The sequence below is a fragment of the Hyla sarda genome, chromosome 3, assembly GCF_029499605.1.
Source record: "Hyla sarda isolate aHylSar1 chromosome 3, aHylSar1.hap1, whole genome shotgun sequence".
NCBI classification, from domain to species: domain Eukaryota; kingdom Metazoa; phylum Chordata; class Amphibia; order Anura; family Hylidae; genus Hyla; species Hyla sarda.
Genome location: NC_079191.1, coordinates 235,700,489 through 235,723,175, shown reverse-complemented (window position 1 = coordinate 235,723,175; position 22,687 = coordinate 235,700,489). Strand labels below are relative to the sequence as shown.

The 22,687-nt window shown below is 40.7% G+C and overlaps 1 protein-coding gene across 5 annotated transcripts in view; it reads left to right on the top strand.

Annotated features, from left to right (window-relative positions):
* Positions 1-22,687, top strand: part of SCML4 (Scm polycomb group protein like 4) — a 144,279-nt gene that overhangs the window by 90,029 nt on the left and 31,563 nt on the right. For 4 of the 5 annotated variants that reach the window (XM_056566252.1, XM_056566249.1, XM_056566250.1 and 1 more), the window contains exon 3: positions 21,679-21,798. The exons of the other annotated variant lie outside the window; for it this stretch is intronic. In XM_056566252.1, the coding sequence (XP_056422227.1) occupies positions 21,679-21,798 (120 nt within the window). The remainder of the gene's footprint in view (positions 1-21,678; positions 21,799-22,687) is intronic. 5 annotated transcript variants of the gene reach the window in all.

Sequence of the window (22,687 nt, the reverse complement as noted above, 5' to 3'; positions counted from 1 at the left end):
TCCTAGACAGTCTGTGGTGCAATGTGGCATTGGTGGATGGAAGGAGACATGATGTCCCAGATGTGCTCAATTGGATTCAGGTCTGGGGAACGGGTGGCCCAGTCCATAGCATCAGTGCCTTCCTCTTGCAGGAACTGTTGACACACTCCAGACACATGAGGTCCAGCATTGTCTTGCATTAGGTGGAACCCAGGGCCAACCGCATTAGCATACATGGTCTCACAAGGGGTCTGAGGATCTCATCTCGGTACCTAATGGCAGTCAGGCTACCTCTAGCAAGCACATGGAGGGCTGTGCGGCCCCCCAAGGAAATGCCACCCCACACCATTACTGACCCACCACCAAACCGGTCATGCTGGAAGATGTTGCAGGCAGCAGAGCGTTCTCCACAGCGTCTTCAGACTCTGTCACATGTGCTCAGTGTGAACCTGCTTTCATCTGTGAAGAGCACTGGGCGCCAGTGGCGAATTTTCCAATCATGGTGTTCTTTGGCAAATGCCAAACATCCTGCACGGAGTTGGGCTGTAAGCACAACCCCCACCTGTGGACGCCGGGCCCTCATACCACCCTCTTGGAGTCTGTTTCTGACTGCTTGAGTGGACACATGCAGATTTGTGGCCTGCTGGAGGTAATTTTGCAGGGCTCTGGCAGTGCTCCTCCTGCTCCTCCTTGCACAAAGGTGGAGGTAGCGGTCCTGCTGCTGGGTTGTTGCCCTCCTACGGCCTCCTCCACGTCTCCTTATGTACTGGCCTGTCTCCTGGTAGCGCCTCCATACTCTGGGCACTACACTGACAGACACAGCAAACCTTCTTGCCCCAGCTCGCACTGATGTGCCATCCTGGATAAGCTGCACTACCTGAGCCACTTGTGTGGGTTGTAGACTCCGTCTCATGCTACCACGAGAGAGAAAGCACCACCAGCATTCAAAAGTGACCAAACATCAGCCAGGAAGCATAGGAACTGAGAAGTGGTCTGTGGTCACCACCTGCAGAACCACTCCTTTAATGGGGGTGTCTTGCTAATTGCCTATAATTTTCACCTGTTGTCTGTTCCATTTGCACAACAGCATGTGAAATTGATTGTCAATCAGTGTTGCTTCCTGAGTGGACAGTGGGAATTCACAGAAGTGTGATTGACTTGGAGTTACATTGTGTTGTTTAAGTGTTCCCTTGATTTTTTTGAGCAGTGTATTTGGGTACTTTTCAGCTCTTAACTTCACAAAATGTTTACCTAATGCTTACTCAAATAGGCAGCTGACATCCCCTCAGGGGCAGAACAAGCTCTGTTGGTGCCCACGGTGTTGATTTTAGAAGACAAACCTCTGTTGTTCCTTTCCCACCAATCCAAATTATTCTTATCTATACGCAGACTAATTAGTTAAAAAATAAATAAAATAAAAAAAGCAGAATGTGATTATAATTTTGTCTTTAACCCCTTAAAGACCAGGCCAATCAGGTCTGTATGTCATTTAATGGTCAAGTATTTTCTTTTTCTTTTTTTCATACCTGTATTCAAAAAGCCATAGCTTCTCTAAAAGAGACATATAAGGGCTTCTTTATTGCGGAAAGAGTTGTAAGAGTCTTTTTATATACGTTTACATTTTTTTTTGTTCGCTGTTAACCGTGTATAGGTTTTTTTGTTCGGTTTTGGGAATATATATATATATATATTTGTATCATTTTTACTGTTGGGGGGAAATGGGGTAGAAATGCAAATTAACCATCTTTTTTGTTTATTGTATACACTGCGTGGTATAACTAATAGGAGTCAATGATGTAAGTGGGAGTGGGTATAGAGGGAGGATGAAACAAACTGCCTCGGGAAACCCTAATACAACCCTAGGCTGACCCTTATCCCCCTGCCTGCATATGCAAGATTGCCCCCCTAATAAGTTCCGATCCTCCTCAGGAACACATGTAGGTGGTAAGCACTTTTTGGGTGTTGTTATTTGGTAGGGGGAGTTGGTATTACTGAGTTAGGTACTCCATGATACTGGTGTTCATATGTAGTATATGCTGTAATTTTTATCTGTTTATTATTTTTGGTAATACAGTATAGATTACCCCGACCTTCTTCCTGCTATATAGGGCCCTCCCCATGTTAACCCCATAACAACCTGGGCTGTATATATATATATATATATATATATATCAATTCATATCCTTTTGCTATCAGCAGCTAATGCCGCATACCGGCGATTGGGCCTAAACCCGCCATTAACCCTTTAGACTAAATTGCTGGAAATGCAATGCAGGCAGCTTAGCCGAGCTGATCAGGATCATGGCGGGAATTGCAATGTCTGGATTAGCTTAGAAGATGTCGCGAAGGCCCTTACCTGCCTCCTCGCTGTCCGATTGATTCTCAGAGGATCCAGTCAGCCTCAGTAGGCTGGAGCAATGGAGTACCGATAACACTGATCAATGCTATGCTGTGGCATAACATTGAACAGTATATACTCAATGTTACTGTCACCAATTAGACTAAAGATAATGAATAATAAGCTTTACTAGAATAAAAACACACTGGTAAACAAAACAATATGTATGTGTTGGGATGGGGAATTGGGATACAGGTTAATATCTACTCTGAGGACCCTACCTATCTAGGGAGGGAACTCCTAATACTAAGTGTGGATAGGGAAGGGAAAAAATGACAATACATAAAAAGTAGAAACTCTCTAGCCAACGCGTTTCGCCCATAGGTGGTAAGGGCTCATCAGGGAGTGAGAGGAATCCACAATAGGATACAAAACATAGAGCATTACAGAAAAAGTAAATAATAACACATACAAGGTATTTATATTAGTGCAGCATCAGTAAGTAAGTAGATGTTAGCCAGTCTCCTAAGGTGCAGACTTAGGTCACAGTCAAGGTAGCCAATAGATAATAGTGAGAAACCAAAATGGGATCAAAGAACAACATTCCATAGATAAGTACAGACAATTGTATGAATAGATGGTCCATGGAGCACAGATAACCTCTCAATTGGACTCCTGAAAATAATTCATATTCACTGTGGAAAAAAATAGAGAAGAAAAAGAGGATCATAATATAAAAATTCCTGCAATAGAAGATATATAAACAAATATGAGCATACCAATTTTGCTAGCTAGCTTACCAATTTTGGTAAATCGTTACAGATACAGTCACCCATATTCATCCTTTGAGACATAAATAAGCTGACAGCTATAAGATCCAAATAGTGACCATATGATTGAAAACAGTCACCTAAAAAATAATATATACATACACATGATAAGTGGTACAGAAGATAATGATAATACACCACCCCGAGGTATATATATATATATATATATATATATATATACTCTCCTTCCTATACAGTTCTGAGACAACACACTTACCCCAAGATATAGGGCAAAACCAGCTGGGGCAGCAGGCAGGCAGAGCAAAATGATGCAAGAATACGCGTTGATTAACTACAACGAAACGGGTAAATAGACCTCCCATCAGTATACAGAGGAATAGCCATAGGTCTTGAAGTTAAATTGTGGCCTGGAATATAACACACAGACTCACTGACCTTATGGTGAAAGATCATATGGGGAAGACCAGTAGCCAGATGGTAGCCAGATGAATAGACAGCCGCCAAGTAATACAGATGTACAGAGCTGAAAATGAAATAGCCCTAATAAGTCTATGATTCATGGAGTCACGATGAAGACGACTAGACTCATGGATAAACATAATGTACAGACCTTGTACCGGAATTCACCAGTGAGCGCTGCCAGTAAGACCCAGGACGCCGCTGGATGTATGCCGCATGGCCGGCGCTTAAAAAGCCCAGCACCGCGCTGCAATAAGCGGAAGTTCCGGGTTAGTGGAACGCAAAGTTACATCACATCCGGTCCGTGGAGCGCATAGTGACGTGACATCCTGTATAATGGAATGCAAACAGACCTTAGCGTCTTACTGGGGTGCATAATGCGGTCCATCTTTAAGATGGATATTACATATGATAGAAATGGTTAAATCATAACCAAATCATAAAGAATGGATAGACCTACTAGCTTATTAATAAAAATGAAAATAGGATTTAAGTATAGTAACAATTCTGTATTGATAGGATGAATAGAAATAGGAGAGTATGGATGATGTTAGTCAATACAAAAGGTAGCATATACGAATAAAGAATAAATAATCATACATAAACCATTAAGTATAGTGTACTCAAAGGATATTCGTCTCGACAACCATTACCTTCACTGCACATATAGATAGTTGAGGTAGGACAAATAAATAATTGATATAGGATATATGGAATTATTCCAGAAGAGGTGATAATTAGGATAATGGCTGCTGCAATAGATAAAACTGAACTGTATAGAAGAAAGGTTAATATTTAATATTTTTATTGGAAGGGAGAGGACAAAGAAATAATTTTGGGTTAAATAAAGGACGTAAATGAAAGTGCATCATTGAGGCCCAGGAGGGGTCACTGTCCGAAGGTGGTAAATCCATCTGGCCTCCATTTGGAGGAGTCTTTTATCAAAATCATCCCCCCTGCCATCGAACTTCAAAGTCCCAGTGGCCTGAAACGAAACATCGAGGGGGATGCGGCATGATGGAGGTGCATATGGTTAGAGAGAGTTTTGTCCCGTCTATTTTTTATGTTTCCTACATGTTCGAGAATTTGACGTCTAAATTGTCTGTGAGTCTTACCCACATAACCTTTTGGGCAGGGGCAGGATGCCAAGTAAACTACCCCTACCGTTTTACAGTTATCATAGTTGAAGTTCTTAAAATCCCGATTGTCTGTGTATCTTCTAAATACTTTAGAGACCCTAACTTAGTTACAGGCCTTGCTGCTCCCGCATTTAAAAGTGCCTGTGATGTTGTGATCCAGCCAAGTAGATTTTGTTGGGGGTATAAAGTGGCTATGGACTAACATATCATTAAGGTTCATTGCCCTTCTGTATGTAATGATGGCCCTGTCTTCAATAAACTGTCCCACCAAAGGGTCCACCTTTAGGATGGGCCAAAACTGATTGATAATTTGTCTCACACCATCTGCTGCTGCATCGAAAGTTGTAACAATGCGTGGTAAGGTGGTAGTGCTGTCATTACTCTCCCTGAGTCATAGAAGGTCTCATCTCTCCTTCTGTTGTGCGCTTTGATCCGTGTAACCCCTGTCTTTAAATCGAGATCTCAATTCTTTGGCTTCTGTTTTGAAATTATGTTCGGAATAGCAGTTTCTTCTAATGCGATAGTATTGACCTTTGGGTATACCTCTTTTTAGGGGCGTGGGATGATGGCTCTCCCATCTAAGCAGGTTATTCCCTTCAGTGGGTTCCCTAAAAACTCTTGTACTTCTTGTAGAACTCCCCCACTTTCATTACGTTCCAGAGCTACATCCCAAAAATTAAGAGTATTCCTATTAATTTCATGGGTAAATTTTAGACCTATATTGTTGTTATTAAGCGCAGTTACAAATTCTTCAAAAGATTCCAATGTTCCAGACCAAATGATAGCTATGTCATCGATATAGCGGGCCCAAAAAATTATGGAATCGTGATATTGGGAGTGGTGGTCCCCGAAGACTATAGTCTCCTCCCACCAACCCAGGAGCATGTTGGCATAAGTCGAGGTCACTGGGGACCCCATTGCCATGCCCCTGAGTTGGTGGTAGATCCTGTTGTTAAAAATGAAGAAATTGTGCGTTAGAATGAACGAGAGCAATGACAGAATACATTGATTATGTGCAACTAAATGAACACTCCTACTTTTCAAGTAAAATTCAGTAGCAGCTAGACCAGCAGAGTGAGGGATTGAGCTGTACAGTGCTTCTACATCAATGGCACAAAGCCAGTGATGTTCTTCTAAAGTAATCCCATCTAGTTTTAATAAAAGGTCAGTGGTATCTCTAATGTAGGAAGGTAAGCTATGGACGAAGGATGGTATCTAAATAGATACTAACATTCTGGGTAAGGTTGTCTACACCAGAAACAATTGGGTGACATTTGTGATGGGAAAGCCCTTTGTGAACCTTAGGTAATCCATAGAAGATTGCCAAACGAGGATGGGAGGGAAACAAAAAGAAAAATGTCATCAATCAGTTTGGAAGATTTGGCCCCTGTAAGAATAATTTTTAATTCATTGAGATTACTAGTCATAGGATTTGTGCTCAAAACCTGATAGGTTGTAGAATCATTGAGTATTTTGAGACACATCTCAGCATAATCATCATATTTGAGGACCACAAGATTGCCCCCTTAATCTGAAGGCTTAATGATGATTAGGGATCGACCGATTATCGGTATGGCCAATATTATCGGCCGATAATCACGATTTTGGGCATTATCGGTATCGGCAATTACCTTGCCGATAAGCCGATAATGCCCCGCCCCCCGCACCGCCCGCACCGCAACCTCCCCCCCCCCCGACCCACCGCGACCGCCCCCCCCCCCCCGTAGTGCTGGGCGGTATACCGGTATGGATTTTTGCCCATACCGCTATACCGGTCGGGCCCCGCCCCCACCCTCCGAGTCAATAAAAAAATATTAAACTTACCCGTAATGGGGGTGGTCCAGGCCATCCATCCTTCCTGTAGTGACAGGCGGCATTCCGGGTGGAGGGTGAACCGGTCCGGGCTGTCCTTCTCCGGGGGTCATCTTCTCCACTCCGGGCAGGCTGCGGCCTAGTAACGCTGCATAGACGCCGCTACGCCGTGACGTCAGGTGTGTCGCTGCACACAAGCGTCACTGCACAGCGGCGTCTATGCAGCGTACCAGGCCGGAGCCTGCCTGGAGTGGAGAAGATGACCCCCGGAGTAGAAGGACAGCCCGGACCGATTCACCCTCCACCCGGAATGCCGCCGGACAATACAGGAAGGAAGGATGGATGGCCCGGACCACCCTGACAGGTAGGGGGAGAGAAGCGGGTGGTGGCGGCGGCGGCTTATGGCACCGCAAAAGCCACTGCAATGCATTGATTTAAAGCGCCCGCTTTAAATCAATGCTCTGCAGCGGTGTTGAGGGGGGATAAATAGCCGATAACTTATACCGGAATATCGGTATAAGTTATCGGCTATCGGCCCTAACCTCCACCGATTATCGGTATCGGCTCTAAAAAAACGATATCGGTCGATCCCTAATGATGATATTACTATCCTTTTTAAGGGAATTAAGAGCCTGGAACTCGGAATAGGATAGATTGTTCTGAGGGATATGGAAGCTAGAGAGAAAATCCTCAATATTTTGGCAGACAACCTTGACAAATGTGTCAAGGGAGGTAAAGGGGTCTTCCCCTGGATTTTTTTCATTGTCTGAGACTAAGGAGCTCAAAGCATTAACACCTTCAATGTCGGTTAAGGAAACACCAAATGTTAAATAGGTACATACGTCCTATAATTTAAAGAATATTTTCCACTTAAGCTTCCGACCGAATAGAAGGATATCTTTAATCCAGTTGAAAGCATTAGGTGTAGAAGTGGGTACAAAGGACAGGCCCCTTTGCAAGAGGGACAACTCACAGTCCATCAATTGATGGTCTGAAAGATTAATAATTTGATAGTCCAAAGTATTGGCTAATTCCGGGATGTTTGGTCAATATTCCAACAATATTGTTCCAAAAGGTCTAAGAATCAATCTAATACAGGCTGCACGTTCTAGAACCCCCAACTGATGACCAGATTGGAAAAATAGGCCACTAATTCATCTATTAGATTCATGCAACTTCTCTAGGAAGAGGAAAGAACGAACCTGGACATTATCAGTCGTCTTCATTGTGACTCCATGAATCATAGACTTATTAGGACTATTTCATTTTCAGCTCTGTACATCTGTAGTACTTGGCGGCTGTCTATTCTTCTGGCTACCATCTGGCTACCGGTCTTCCCCATGTGATCTTTCACCATAAGGTCAGTGAGTCTGTGTGTTATATTCCAGGCCACAATTTAACTTCAAGACCTATGGCTATTCCTCTGTATTCTGATGGGAGGTCTATTTACCCGTTTTGTTGTAGTTTATCAACACGTATTCTTTCATCATTTTGTTCTGCCTGCCTGCTGCCCCCGTCTGGTTTTGCCCTAAATCTTGGGGTAAGTGTGCTGTCTCAGAACTGTATAGGAAGGAGAGTATATATATATATACCTTGGGGGGGGGGGGGGGGGGGGTATTATCATTATCTTCTGTACCACTTATCATGTGTATGTATATATAATTTTTTAGGTGACTGTTTTCAATCATATGGTCACTATTTGGATCTTATAGCTGTCAGCTTATCTATGTCTCAATGGATGAATATGGGTGGCTGTATCTGTAACGATTTACCAAAATTTGTAAGCCAGCTACTCCCTGACAGTGCTCATATCTGTTTATATTTCTCCTATTGTAGGAATTTATATATTGTGATCCTCTTTTTCTTCTCTATTTTTTCTCCACAGTGGATATGAATTATTTTCAGGAGTCCAATTGAGAGGTTATCTGTGCTCTATGGACCATCTATTCATACAATTGGCTGTACTTATCTATGGAATGTTGTTCTTTGATCCCATTTTGGTTTCTCGCTATTATCTATTGGCTACCTTGACTTTGACCTAAGTCTGCACCTTAGGAGACTGGCTGACAGCTACTAACTTACTGACGCTGCACTAATATCACTAATATAAATACCTTGTATGTGTTATTATTTACTATTTCTGCACTTGTCTATGTTTTGTATCCTATTGTGGATTCCTCATCACTCCCTGATGAGCCCTTACCACCTATGGGCAAAACGCGTTGGCTAGAGAGTTTCTACTTTTTATGTATTGTCATTTTTTCCCTTCCCTATCCACACTTAGTATTAGGAGTTCCCTCCCTAGATTGGTAGGGTCCTCAGTGTAGCTATTCACCTGTATCCCAGTTCCCCATCCCAACACATAAATATTATTTTGTTTACCAGTGTGTATTTTTCATTATCTTTAGTCTAATTCGTGATTTTTCTAAGAGTATATACTTTCAAGTTGTCTCACCAAGGGACTCATCTATAAAACTGTTGTTGGGTGCCAGATATCATATACCCATACTGTATGTCTTATAACATTGAACAGTGTATGCAATCTAATTATTGCATTTAATAGTCCCGTAAATGCGTAAATGTCTGAACTATAAAAATATATTGTTAATTAAACCACATGGTCAATGGTAAAGTCTAGAATTGCGTCATACACTTCCTCCTCGCTGCCTGTATTTTGCTTCCTCTCAAAGAAGTTATACATTAACCTAAATAAATATTTCCTTTAATACACTTGAAAAAAAAAGTCCAAAATTGCGTATTTTTGGTCACTTTGTATTCCCTAAAAAAAGTATAAAAAGCGATTAAAAAGTCCCATCAAAACAAAAATTGTACCAATAAGAACTACAGACCCATATAGCCCCAAATATGGAAAAATGAAAAAAAGTTATAGGGGTCACAAGAGGACATTTTTTAAACATGCTAACTTTCATACAAAAAGTGATAATTTTTTAAAAGAATTAAAACAAAATAAAACCTATATAAGTTTGATATTTAAATCTTATAGACCTACAGAATAAAGATATGGTGCAAGCCCTGATATAGGTCTGTAGGTGGAAAATTAAAGCGTTGTGATTTTTAGAAGGTGAGGTGGAAAAAACAAAAGTGCAAAAATAAAAAAACCTGTGTCCTTAAGGAAATATGCAGCCATAACAACTTATCTCCTATCCACAGGATAGGGGATAAGTGTCTGATCGCAGGGGTTTGGACCGCTCGGATCCCCCACACCTCCTCCATGTAGTTCTATGGGAGAGGTAGGGATGCAGCGTTTGTGCCTCCCCGCCTCTCCCATAGAGTTGTATGGGGAGGGGGCATACCGTACACTTTAGTGAGGTCCACGCTACGCGAATTAGCCGCTCGCACATAGCGACAATGCCCGGACCTCGCGATCAAAAACTTATCTCCTATCCTGTGGATAGGGGATAAGTTGTTATGGCTGCAGTTGTCCTTTAAGGGGTTAATTAGGGTTTAACAGGATCTTCCTGAGCGGGATCTCCCTTATTAGGGTGGCAATCTTGCATATGCAGGCAGGGGGGATAAGAGTCAGCCTAGGGTTGCATTAGGGTTTCCCGAGGCAGTTTGTTTCATCCTCCCTCTATACCCACTCCCATTTACATTATTGACTCCTATCCTACTAAATATGAATTATTGATATTCTGTGTTTTTGGGGAGTGCCTTAAGTAATATACTACTTAAGTGACTTTGGGTCCTGTCTGGATCTTGCAGGGTTCAGCTCATACTGGTGAAAGCTGGCTGATACATTGCACTGAGGCACATGAGGGAGCAGAGCAGAGAGTTGATGACACCCCCTTTAAGAAAATAGGTCCAAAATATCTAGTTGTTGGGACCAAAAGACTTGGATACCAGGGTTTGTTTAGCAATCAAATTTTTATATGAAGTATATTAGCAAAATGTTTAGTTTTTAAGAAACTATTCAATGAAAATGTTTTGTTTCTAACAACAGTAACACTTTAAAGGGGTACTCCGGGGAAGTTAAGATTAATTAAAATTTCCCAAAGCCACCAGCTCCTTTGGCCCCTGATGTCTCCTAAATACTTTTTTTTCCTTTTTTGCAGCCCAGACTACAACTCCCAGAAGTCATTGCAGCTCTATGTAATAGCTGGCAGCCAATTGCTTTCCTTTTCACTATCTGTATGCATGCTGTGTTGTAAACAGTCAGCCTCACACACTACATGTCTTTTCTTTTAAACTATCCTTTCCCCTAGCAATAGATCTTACTGTAGTCTAAATGGCAGCAGTCAGTCATTAGATCTATGTAGACAAAGGGCAGGGCTGAGGAGACTGAGAATCTTTACTGAGCTTCTCTCACGGGACACAGGGAGAGGAGGGGGGGAGGGGAGGAGATGTGTGGCTGTACAGCCAGAGCTCTAGACCAGACAGATTACGTGGTGTTTTCTTGAAGGGAGGGGACAAGATCTCATTGAGGAGAAAATTTGGATTTGAGAATTACATATTTCTCCCACTCCCTGCATGTAAGTGACAGCTGAAAGAAGAAAACTGCTTCTATATAGCTAAAGGGTTTTTAACCCCTTAAGGACCAGGCCATTTTACACCTTAGGACTAGAGCGTTTTTTGCACATCTGACCACTGTCACTTTAAACATTAATAACTCTGGAATGCTTTTAGTTATCAATCTGATTCCGAGATTGTTTTTTCGTGACATATTCTACTTTAACATAGTGGTAAAATTTTGTGGTAACTTGCATCCTTTCTTGGTGAAAAATCCCAAAATTTGATGAAAAATTAGAAAATTTTGCATTTTTCTAACTTTGAAGCTTTCTGCTTGTAAGGAAAATTTATATTCAAAATATTATTTTTTTTTATTCACATTTCCAATATGTCTACTTTATGTTTGCATCATAAAATTGACGTTTTTTTACTTTTGGAAGACACCAGAGGGCTTCAAAGTTCAGCAGCAATTTTCCAATTTTTCACAAAATTTTGAACCTCCCTTTTTTTCAGAGACCAGTTCATGTTTGAAGTGGATTTGAAGGGTCTTCCCATTAGAAATACCCCACAAATGACCCCATTATAAAAACTACACCCCCCAAAGTATTCAAAATGACAATCAGTAAGTGTTTTAACCCTTTAGGTGTTTCACAGGAATAGCAGCAAAGTGAAGGAGAAAATTCACAATCTTTATTTTTTACACTCGCATGTTCTTGTAAACCCAATTTTTGAATTTTTACAAGGGGTAAAAGGAGAAAATTTATACTTATATTTGTAGCCCAATTTCTCTCGAGTAAGCACATACCTCATATGTCTATGTAAAGTGTTCGGCGGGCGCAGTAGAGGGCTCAGAAGCGAAGGAGCGACAAGGGGATTTTGGAGAGTACGTTTTTCAGAAATGGTTTTTGGGGGGCATGTTGCATTTAGGAAGCCCCTATGTGCCAGAACAGCAAAAATAACCCACATGGCATACCATTTTGGAAACTAGACCCCTTGGGGAATGTAACAAGGAATAAAGTGAGCCTTAATACCCCACAAGTGTTTCACGACTTTTGCATATGTAAAAAAAATTAAAAAAAATTTCACTAAAATGTGTGTTTCCCCCCAAATTTCAAATTTTTGCAAGGGTTAATAGCAGAAAATACCCCCCAAAATTTGTAACTCCATCTCTTCTGAGTATGGAGGCACCCCATAAGTTGGCATGAAGTGCATTACAGGCAAACTACAATGCTCCGAAGAGAAGGAGTGATATTTGACTTTTTGAGAGCAAATTTTGCTCGGGGAGCATGTCGCATTTAGGAAGCCCCTATGGTGCCAGAACAGCAAAAAAAACACATGGCATACCATTTTGGAAACTATACCCCTTGAGGAACGTAACAAGGAAAAAAGTGAGCCTTAATACCCCACACGGGTTTCACGACTTTTGCATATGTAAAAAAATATATATATTTTTTTCACTAAAATGTGTGTTTCCCTCCAAATTTCACATTTTTTCAAGGGTTAATAGCAGAAAATACCCCCCAAAATTTGTAACCCCATCTCTTCTGAGTATGGAGGTACCCCATATGTGGACCTGAAGTGCACTACGGGCGAACTACAATGCTCAGAAGAGGAGGAGCACCATTGAGCTTTTGGAAAGAGAATTAGTTTGGAATGGTAGTCAGAGGCCATGTGCATTTACAAAGCCCCTCGTGGTGCCAGAACAGTGGACCCCCCCCCTCATGTGACCCCATTTTGGAAACTACACCCCTCACAGAATTTAATAAGTGGTGTAGTGAGCATTTACACCCCATCTGACGTTTGACAGATCTTTGGAACAGTGGGCTGTGCAAATGGAAAATTACATTTTTCATTTTCACGGATCACTGTTCCAAAAATCTGTCAGACACCTGTGGGGCGTAAATGCTCACTGTACCCCTTATTACATTACGTGAGGGGTGTAGTTTCCAAAATGGGGTCACATATGGGGGGGGGGTCCATTGTTCTGGCACTATGGGGGCTTTGTAAACACAAGTGGCCTTCAATTCCGGACAAATTTTCTCTTCAAAATCCCAATGGCGCTCCTTCTCTTCTGAGCATTGTAGTGCACCCATAGAGCACTTTACATCCACATATGGGGTATGCTCTTACTCAGAAGAAATTGGGTTACAAATTTTGGGGGCTTTTTTTTATTTTCCCTTGTGAAAATGAAAAATTTAGGGTGACACCAGCATTTTAGTGAAAACATTTTTTTTTTTCATTTTCCCATCCAACTTTAATGAAAATTTGTCAAACACCTGTGGGGTGTTCAGGCTCACTATACCCCTTGTTACGTTCCGTGAGGGGTGTCGTTTCCAAAATGGGGTCACATGTGGGTATTTATTTTTTGGGGTTTATGTCAGAACCGCTGTAAAATCAGCCACCCCTGTGCAAATCACCAATTTAGGCCTCAAATGTACATGGTGCGCTCTCACTCCTGAGCCTTGTTGTGCGCCCGCAGAGCATTTTACGCCCCACATATGGGGTATCTCCGTACTCAGGAGAAATTGCGTTACAAATTTTTTTCCTTTTACCTCCCGTGAAAATAAAAAGTAAAGGACAACACCAGCATGTTAGTGCAGGCTGGTGTACCCTGTACGTTCACATGGGGGGGCAAACCTCCAGCTGTTTCAAAACTACAACTCCCAGCATGTACTGACAGACCGTGCATGCTGGGAGTTGTACTTTTGCAACAGCTGGAGGCACACTGGTTGGAAAACCTTCAGTTAGGTTCTGTTACCTAACTCAGTATTTTCCAACCAGTGTGCCTCCAGCTGTTGCAAAACTTCAACTCCCAGCATGTACTGATCGCCGAAAGGCATGCTGGGAGATGTAGTTATGCAACAGCTGGAGGGATCGCAACTACAACTCCCAGCATACAGAGACAGCTGTTTGCTGTTTAGGCTTGCTGGGAGTTGCAGTTCTGCAACATCTGGAGAGCTATAGTTTAGAGACCACTGCACAGTGGTCTCCAAACTGTGGACCTCCAGATGTTGCAAAACTACAACTCCCAGCATGCCCAGACATCAAACTGCTGTCTGGGCATGCTGGGAGTTGTAGTTTTGCAAGATCTGGATGTGCACAGTATAGAGATCACTTTGCAGTGGTCTCAAACTGTAGACCTCCAGCTGTTGCAAAACTGCAACTCACAGCAAGCCTAAACAGCTCTCTGGGCATGCTGGGAGTTGTAGTTTTGCAACATCTGGAGGGTTACAGTTTAGAGACCACTATAGTGGTCTCAGACTGTAGCCCTCCAGATGTTGCTAAGTAACTCACCGCCTTCCGTTGGATCCAGGGAGCTGCGTCGCCGTCCTCTTCTTCCGCCGATCGTCGCCCGCTGCCGCCGCTGATCGTCGCCGCTGCCGTCGCCGATGGGTAAGTGGATCTTCGGCGTCGGTCCCTGTCGGTTTCCCCGTCCTGCCCCGCCTATTGTGGGTGGGCAGGACGGGGAAACCGAAAGTAAACACCTCCGCCCCCGATCTGCTATTGGTGGTCACGTCTAGACCACCAATAGCAGAGATAGGAGGGGTGGCAACCCTGCCACCTCACTCCTATCGCTACAGGGGGATCGTGGGTGTCTAGGACACCCGCGATCCCCCTTCTATTCCGGGTCACCATAGACCCGTATGACCCGGAATCGGCGCAAATCGCAAGTGTGAATTCACTTGCGATTTGCGCCGATCGCCGACATGGGGGGGTCTAATGACCCCCCTGGGCATTTGCGCGGGGTGCCTGCAGATAGATATCAGCAGTCACCCCGGCCCGATCCCCGCCCGGCGCGGCGGGGACCGAAATTCCCACGGGCGTACAGGTACGCCCTTGGTCCTTAAGTACCAGGGAGCAAAGGCGTACCTGTACGCCCTTGGTCCTTAAGGGGTTAAAGGGTTTCTGCATGAAAAAGGTAGTGGAAATGCCAAAAGTCCAAAATTTTTAATATTTTATAAAGCTTTATTAAGATTTGGACTTTTTACTTTATTTTGGTCCATTTGTGCATTTGCTGCAGTGTTTGTTTACATGCAATAAACTGCAGTGCGCCAGAAATTCGTTCTGCCCCAGAATTTGAGACAGAATTTGCGCCACAATTGAAAAAAAACAACTAACTCTCCATTTTACTGTGAAAACCCGAAAAAGAGGCATGGTTGTTGGGAAAAAGTGGTGTGGTCACCAAAAACCCAACATACTTACTAAGGTTTCCACAGATAATGTAGTGGATTTAAGATGAGGAAAATCCGAGAGATCAGAGCATGTGTAAAATAAAAAGCAAAACGTAGGGAAAAGTGTAAAATGTAGGGAAACCTTAGTAAATACCGTGGAAAAAAAATTGTAGGGAATTAAAACCACAAAGAAACCTACACAACACTCTTAGTAAATCAGGGCCAATGTTTTAAAATACAGCAGTAACTCCAATATTGAAATTACTGCAGTTTTTCATGCAACCACATCCACTTTTCCATAGACTTTAATGGAACACATTATTAAGTAAAAATATGTTTACTTTTTATCTCCATTTTACTTTAGTATGTATATTTTTTTTACAATGTGTAATCTTAGTCTAATTGTTTCTCTTGCCATTATTAGTGAACAGAAATAACCACGGTGTTGCTCTTACACACAGCACAACTGGACACAGATGTCAATGAATAGAGAGACACATAGATATCCTGTGGCACATTTGTAAATATAAGGTGGATATCAATTCAGGAAATACCATGCTCCAAAAGGCTCCCGTGCAGCTGGGTCAGCTTGACATAACATATGTTCCTACCCAATCCTGGAGTTCTTGCTATGCCATTTACACAGGCCTCTAGTTTTCTTATATTATAAAAAAAAAGTTCTAGATTTTTTTTTCCCATCCATTTCTGAACCCCACAGCTCAGGGATTTACTATATTCTCACTTGATTAATTTAGTAAATTGTTTCTTCTTTTACTACACCCACTCTGACAATCCTGGCAGTTATTAGACGTTTCTAAATGTCACAGATTATTCAAACAGCTTATTAGAACTCATCAGGAGTAGGCAATCCATGACGCTCTCAATGACTCTATCGCCATGGTGACTAAATTTTATCTGGAAAATCAACATTGGCTCTCTAAGGTCTGCTTTCTCTTAATATTTCTTTTGTTTTCTGTGATCTAATCTCTGTGATCTGTTTGTGCAAACCATATAAATTGCAAATAAACAGTTAACCCTGGAGTTCAAAAGGGAATAAGAAAAGAATCATATGTGTCCCTTGCGAGTAAAATCATAAGACACAATAAGGGCTTTTTAGAAAAGATTTATTGACTTACATAGGAAATCATCAAAAATGAAAAAAATAGGGAACCTTTAAAATGTTAATATTTATTGTATCCATTAAAATATGAAAAAACTTTTGGAAAAAATCACACCACGTGAAAAAACTTAGAATGTATTGCCATGTATGGCAATACATTCTTAGTTTTTTCACGTGGTGTGATTTTTTCCAAAAGTTTTTTCATATTTTAATGGATACAATAAATATTAACATTTTAAAGGTTCCCTATTTTTTTCATTTTTGATATATTTATACGAGTTGGGAGACCTACATCCTTTGGATCATTATAGTTTTTTACATAGGAAATCATTCAATACTTCCCACAAAATGATTATAATTTATTGTATAATTAACTTTATAATGTGTCATTGTGGCACTTTTTGGCCTTTGAATGGTTGCACATAATTCTCCAGTCCAGAGCAACTGGTCTGGAGCAGAGATCCCCAACCCAGTCCTCAAGGCCCACCAACAGTCCAGGTTTAGAATTCTTCCCTGTTCTATTCCAGTTGAGTAACTAAAAATAAACTGGAATATTAGTGGGTCTTGAGGATTGGGTTAGGGACGCCTGGTCTGGAAGATAATAGCTGAAGTTTTGAATGCTCAGAGTCATAGTCATGGTATGTTCACATGGCAGAAAATCCTAGGAAAAATTCTGCTTGCAAATTTTGCCACATGTTAATACTGTTGTGTATGGAATTTTCGCTGTCCCATTCACACAGCAAATTTTCCACTGTGGAATTTCAGAAATGTCAGAACTTGGGAGAATCTGCATTCCAAATTCCGCAAAAAGAAGGAACATGTCAAGTTCTTTTGTGGAAATACATAGCAGAGTCCCATTGAAGTTAATCGGACTCTAAATTCCTTCTGAAATCTTGCATAAAAATTTTTCAAGAAATTTTGCATAAATTCAGCACAAATTCTCTGCACATCCTGCTCAGAATCTGCAAAACTGCAAAAAATCTGCTGCCAGCTTGGCAGAATGGAATCTGAGCAGAAGCACAGAAATGCCATTGTGTGAACATACCCTTATGTTACTAACATGTATAACAGAGAAGAGTTTCGTCTTTAAAATAATGATGTGTATTGTTAGTGTTCAGTGGTGCTATATCTTTTTTCTGATGTATTATTTTTTTTTTTTTAAACTGCCACTGCAGTTTTTGAGCCATAGTCAGCAGTGGATCCAGTAGGAAGTAGAAATATAAGTCCTTCCTTTTGTCAGTATTATTGATCATATCTACGGTGGGACCTACAAAATATGTCAGTATTATTGATCACACACCATTGTGACCCACGTGCAGACCTCCTTATATTTGTGGGAGGAGATTATGCACAACGAGGCCACTATTAATATGTAAATATCATCCCTGTGGGCAACTCCCTGAATATGGGATTAGTTCCCCCCCACAGGATGACCCCCATATGAATGTTGTGTCTATCTCCCTATGGCAGGCGGCCATTACGTCATTGTGACATCATGACATACAGTCACCAGGAATTTAATATATGTGATCTTATGAACTGCTACTATCTGTAAATATGCAATTCATATCTCAGGGCCTGACTATTTACCCAGAATATTTAAAAGCTCATTGATTTACACTATGGTGGTATGTTTTGCAATATCATGAAATAACACACAGGTATTATTGACTTATGCAGATTTATTGGTTATGAGTAATAAACAAAATGAGTATATAAAGACAAAGGTTATACATATATGTATTCTAAATCAACATGACACATATAGGACATTATTGAAGCGTTATTTAATATATAAGTTTAATGACTACATATATGAAGCAAGTAAAATAAGAAATGTATAGAACATATATAGAAGCACGCTAATCTTATGCAGATAGTAGCTATATAGAGGCTACAGAATTACAGTAGCTACAAGTAACTGTGTTGTACACACATCAGTCACCACACGGTCAGCAAATCAAATCTATGGCATCACACCCCGAGAGAATATTATACCAAGATGAATACAGAAAAGACATCCCCCCCCCTCCCCCTACTCTTTAGTTTTAGGAAATACAAGTGACACAATCATTGACACTATTGGGGGATATAAGTGACATAATTCTTAGCACTAGTCCATCTGCCTAACCACACACAACGGAACAATAAATTAGATACAGCACAATATATATATATATATATATATATATATATATATATATACATATGTACTAAATTTGACAGGAGCCCCTATAAGGAACTCTGTGGATATATTTTTATTTATGCGTTGATATGCATAGGCCATGCCCCCTTTTTCTGCAGATGAAAGTTGGATGATCTATCAACTAAACATACTACAATCTCTAATTGGAGATTTAATATATCTATTCGCTATCTCAATTGCCATAATGACATCCACGTCTTAACTCTTATTCTTACATCTAAGAAGTTAAATGGACACTGTCAGATACAAAAACCTTTGATATCTTGTAAAGCATGTAAAACCAATAGGTTTTGCAATTGCTTTCATTAGAAAATTTTCAGTATTCCATACTGAAAAAGCCAGTCAAACAACTGCCCCCCTGCCTGCGTGGACACATACTAGTCCTGCTGTGTCCATGCGTCATGGACACACTTCCTTGATTTACAGCTGTAAGCACAGGGCTCACAGCTGGAGGAAAAATCCTCCTACTGTCAGCTTGTGTCCCGCTGCTGTCAGTGAGGACAAGCTGGGAGTTGTAGTTTTGCTAATGCTAGGGGAGATGTGAGCAGACAGCATACTGAGGGAGGGGGCGGAGACCTGCACAGTGAGGCCATGCCCCCTCCCTTTGAGAGCAATTCAGACTAGTGGGCTAAATTAAAAGTGTAATAAAAAAATAGAAATAAAGGTGCTATACACATAAAAATTTGATGTTCATGGTCAGGATATATTAAAAAAATGTGTTTTTTTTGTTGGATCTGACTGGTACATTTTAACTTGGTGTTACCATTTGCATGTAACAAAGTAGCTATTGTATATATAGGACTGCAGCATATAATAGGACTGCAGCATAGTAAAGTTATAACTGTAAAGGTATATTGCAAACTACCAAATAACATCTAACTTTTTCAAGAAAATGAAGTATTTCTCACAGAAAAGGGTTGCAGTAACACAAGTCATGTTTTGCTATACACATGTTTATTTCCTTTGTGTGTAATGGAACTAAACCAAAAAAGGGAGGAAAAAAAGCAAATTGGACATAGTGTAACACCAAACTCCAAAAATGGTCTGGACAAAATGATTGGCTACCTTTCAAAATTGTGGACAAATAAGATTGTTTCAAGCATGTGATGCTCCTTTAAACTCACCTGGGGCAAATAACAAGTGTGGGCAATATATAAAATCACACCTGAAAGCAGATAAAAAGGAGAGAAGTTCACTTAGTCTTTGCATTGTGTGTCTGTGTGTGCCACACTAAGCATGGACAACAGAAAGAGGAGAAGAGGACTGTCTGAGGACTTGAGAACCAAAATTGTGGGGAAATATCAGCAATCTCAAGGTTACAAGTCCATCTCCAGAGATCTAGATTTGCCTTTGTCTACAGTGCGCAACATTATCAGCAAGTTTGCAACCCATGGCACTGTAGCTGATGTCTCTGGGCGTGGACGGAAGAGAAAAATTGATGAAAGGTGTCAACGCAGAATAGTTCAGTTCGGATGGTGAATAAGCAGCTCCAAACAAGTTCCAAAGATATTCAAGCTGTCCTGCAGGCTCAGGAAGCATCAGTCTCAGCGCGAACTATCTGTCGACATTTAAAAGAAATGAAACGATATGGCAGGAGACCCAGGAGGAACCCACTGCTGACACAGAGACATAAAAAAGCAAGACTACATTAAGCCAAAATTAACTTGAGTAAGCCAAAATCCTTCTGGGAAAACGTCTTGTGGAAAGATGAGACCAAGATAGAGCTTTTTGGTAAAGCACTTCATTCTACTTTTTACTGAAAATGGATTGAGGCCTACAAAGAAAAGAACACAGTACCTACAGTGAAATATGTTGGAGGTTCAATTATGTTTTGGGGTTTTTCTGCTGCCTCTGGCACTGGGTGCCTTGAATGTGTACAACGCATCATGAAATCTGAGGATTACCAACGGATTTTGGGTCGCACAGCCCAGTGTCAGAAAGCTGGGTTTGCGTCCGAGATCTTCAGCCTCCAGCAGGACAATGACCCCAAACATACATCAAAGAGCACCCAGAAATGGATGGCAACAAAATGCTGGAGAGTTCTGAAGTGGCCAGCAATGAGTCCAGATCTAAATCCCATTGGACACTCATGGAGAGATCTTAAAATTGCTGTTGGGAAAAGGCGCCCTTCCAATAAGAGAGACCTGGAGCAGTTTGCAAAGGAAGAGTGGTCCAACATTCCGGCTGAGAGGTGTAAGAAGCTTATTGATGGTTATAGGAAGCGACTGATTTCAGTTATTTTTTTTCCAAAGGGTGTGCAACCAAATATTAAGTTAAGGGTGCCAACAATTTTGTCCAGACCATTTTTGGAGTTTGGTGTGACATTATGTCCAATTTGCTTTTTTTCCTCCCTTTTTTGGTTTAGTTCCAATATACACAAAGGGAATAAACATGTGTATAGCAAAACATGTGTAACTGCAATCCTTTTCTGTGAGAAATACTTCATTTACAGCCATGACTGTAAATTACAGTAGTGATTATATTATATCTCCAAAACGGGGACAAAATTAAGACAAAAATATTTATATGAAAAAAACATCTTAACAAACTTATTGAAAAAGGTCAAAACAAAATAAATCAAATGGTAAATATATAAAACACAAAAGGTACCAAACAAACACCCACAAGAAGCACATATTAGAAGGAAAGGAGAGGTAAAGACTGGTATGCATGAAGCAATGAAATTACATCGATGGGCTCCATAGCATGAAAAAAATAACATATGCTGGTACAGACATTCAAGATGTATGAATAAAGCACAGTGCAAGAAGACAATGAATGCTGTCCACAAACAAGGATGGTTACATAGTAGAGCCCACATTATCTGCCATCTATATAACCCTTACCAAGATGTATACAGACCCCGATGTCCATTTCATTCCTTCTGAAGCTTGCGATTTGGGGTTGGTAGATGAGGCTCCTTGGCTCATTTTATGCTGGTGTTAAACACTTACAGTATATAGTTCATACATAAGACCCAGAAGGACTAACAGGAGTTGACTCTGATTAAACGAACATTTTTTTAAAATATATTTCATTTCTTATGTTCATGTGCATCTCTGAACTAACCCCAAAAGACATTCTGTAACGTGTATTAACAGCAGTGTGATTCATTTTTATGCATCATTTGTAAAGACGAAAAGGGTGGTGTATCCAAAATGGGAACTGATAGTGCTGTTCTCCCTTATGTTCTAGTATATAAGGGCTCCTGCACCACTGTTCACCTTACCCGATGAAGGGTCCATAGCCAACTCGAAACGTTGTTACTCTCTGCATGCCCTCACAATAAATCTTCAAGCATTGCATCTTCAGAGTGTGAGTATTTGATTTTTTTTTTTTGTATTATTTTTTTTTTAATTCAGGATACACCACCAGCCTTTTGTCTTTACATGCATACATTTTTCTGGGGCAAGAATATGCCTGAACTCATTTGTCTTTTATTTTTCATTCACAATATTCTGAACAGTTATGTCAGTTATGTGTTGAGATTTCATATAATGTCAATTCTATCAAATTCTAACATTGCTGACAGGAAGGTGACCTTTATTTGTAAAATCATTTGAGCATAAATTGAACGTCCAAACAGTGCAAAAGAAATATATTGATTTTAATAGAAATGTACAAAACAAATGTTACCTGATAAATGCTGTGTTCACACAATATAGTGTTATTAAACCATAATACCACAGCAAAAATATACATTTTATCCCATGACCATGTCCTTAATTAGGCAAAAAGTTCTAAATGTATTTACTGAAAAAATAATTGACCTCTTTCCTATTTTCTCAGTTTTTTTTTTTACACGTGTTTCAGATCTTCTAACAAAAACCTAATCTAGGACAAAGACAACACAACTAAACACAAAAGCAAGTTCTTAAACACCTACTTAGACACAGACATTCTTCAGGATTTTTTGTATAGTCATTCTGGCTCTGACGCGGCCTACGTCATCATACTGAAACCACCACATCTTACTGTTGGCGTGCTGTTCTTGTCATAGAAGACTATGGTTACAGGACACATTCATTCCATAAGCTATAGAGAGAAATAATAAAAAACATGACCTAAAGTGACCTAAATGTAAGACCAGTATTTGTCTGTTTGTAAGTAGTGGTCTTCATTTTACAATACCCAGTTCTTCACCATTAATGCCCATCACTCTCTAATGATAGACTTCTGAATCTTGCACCTTCCTAAAGTGCCT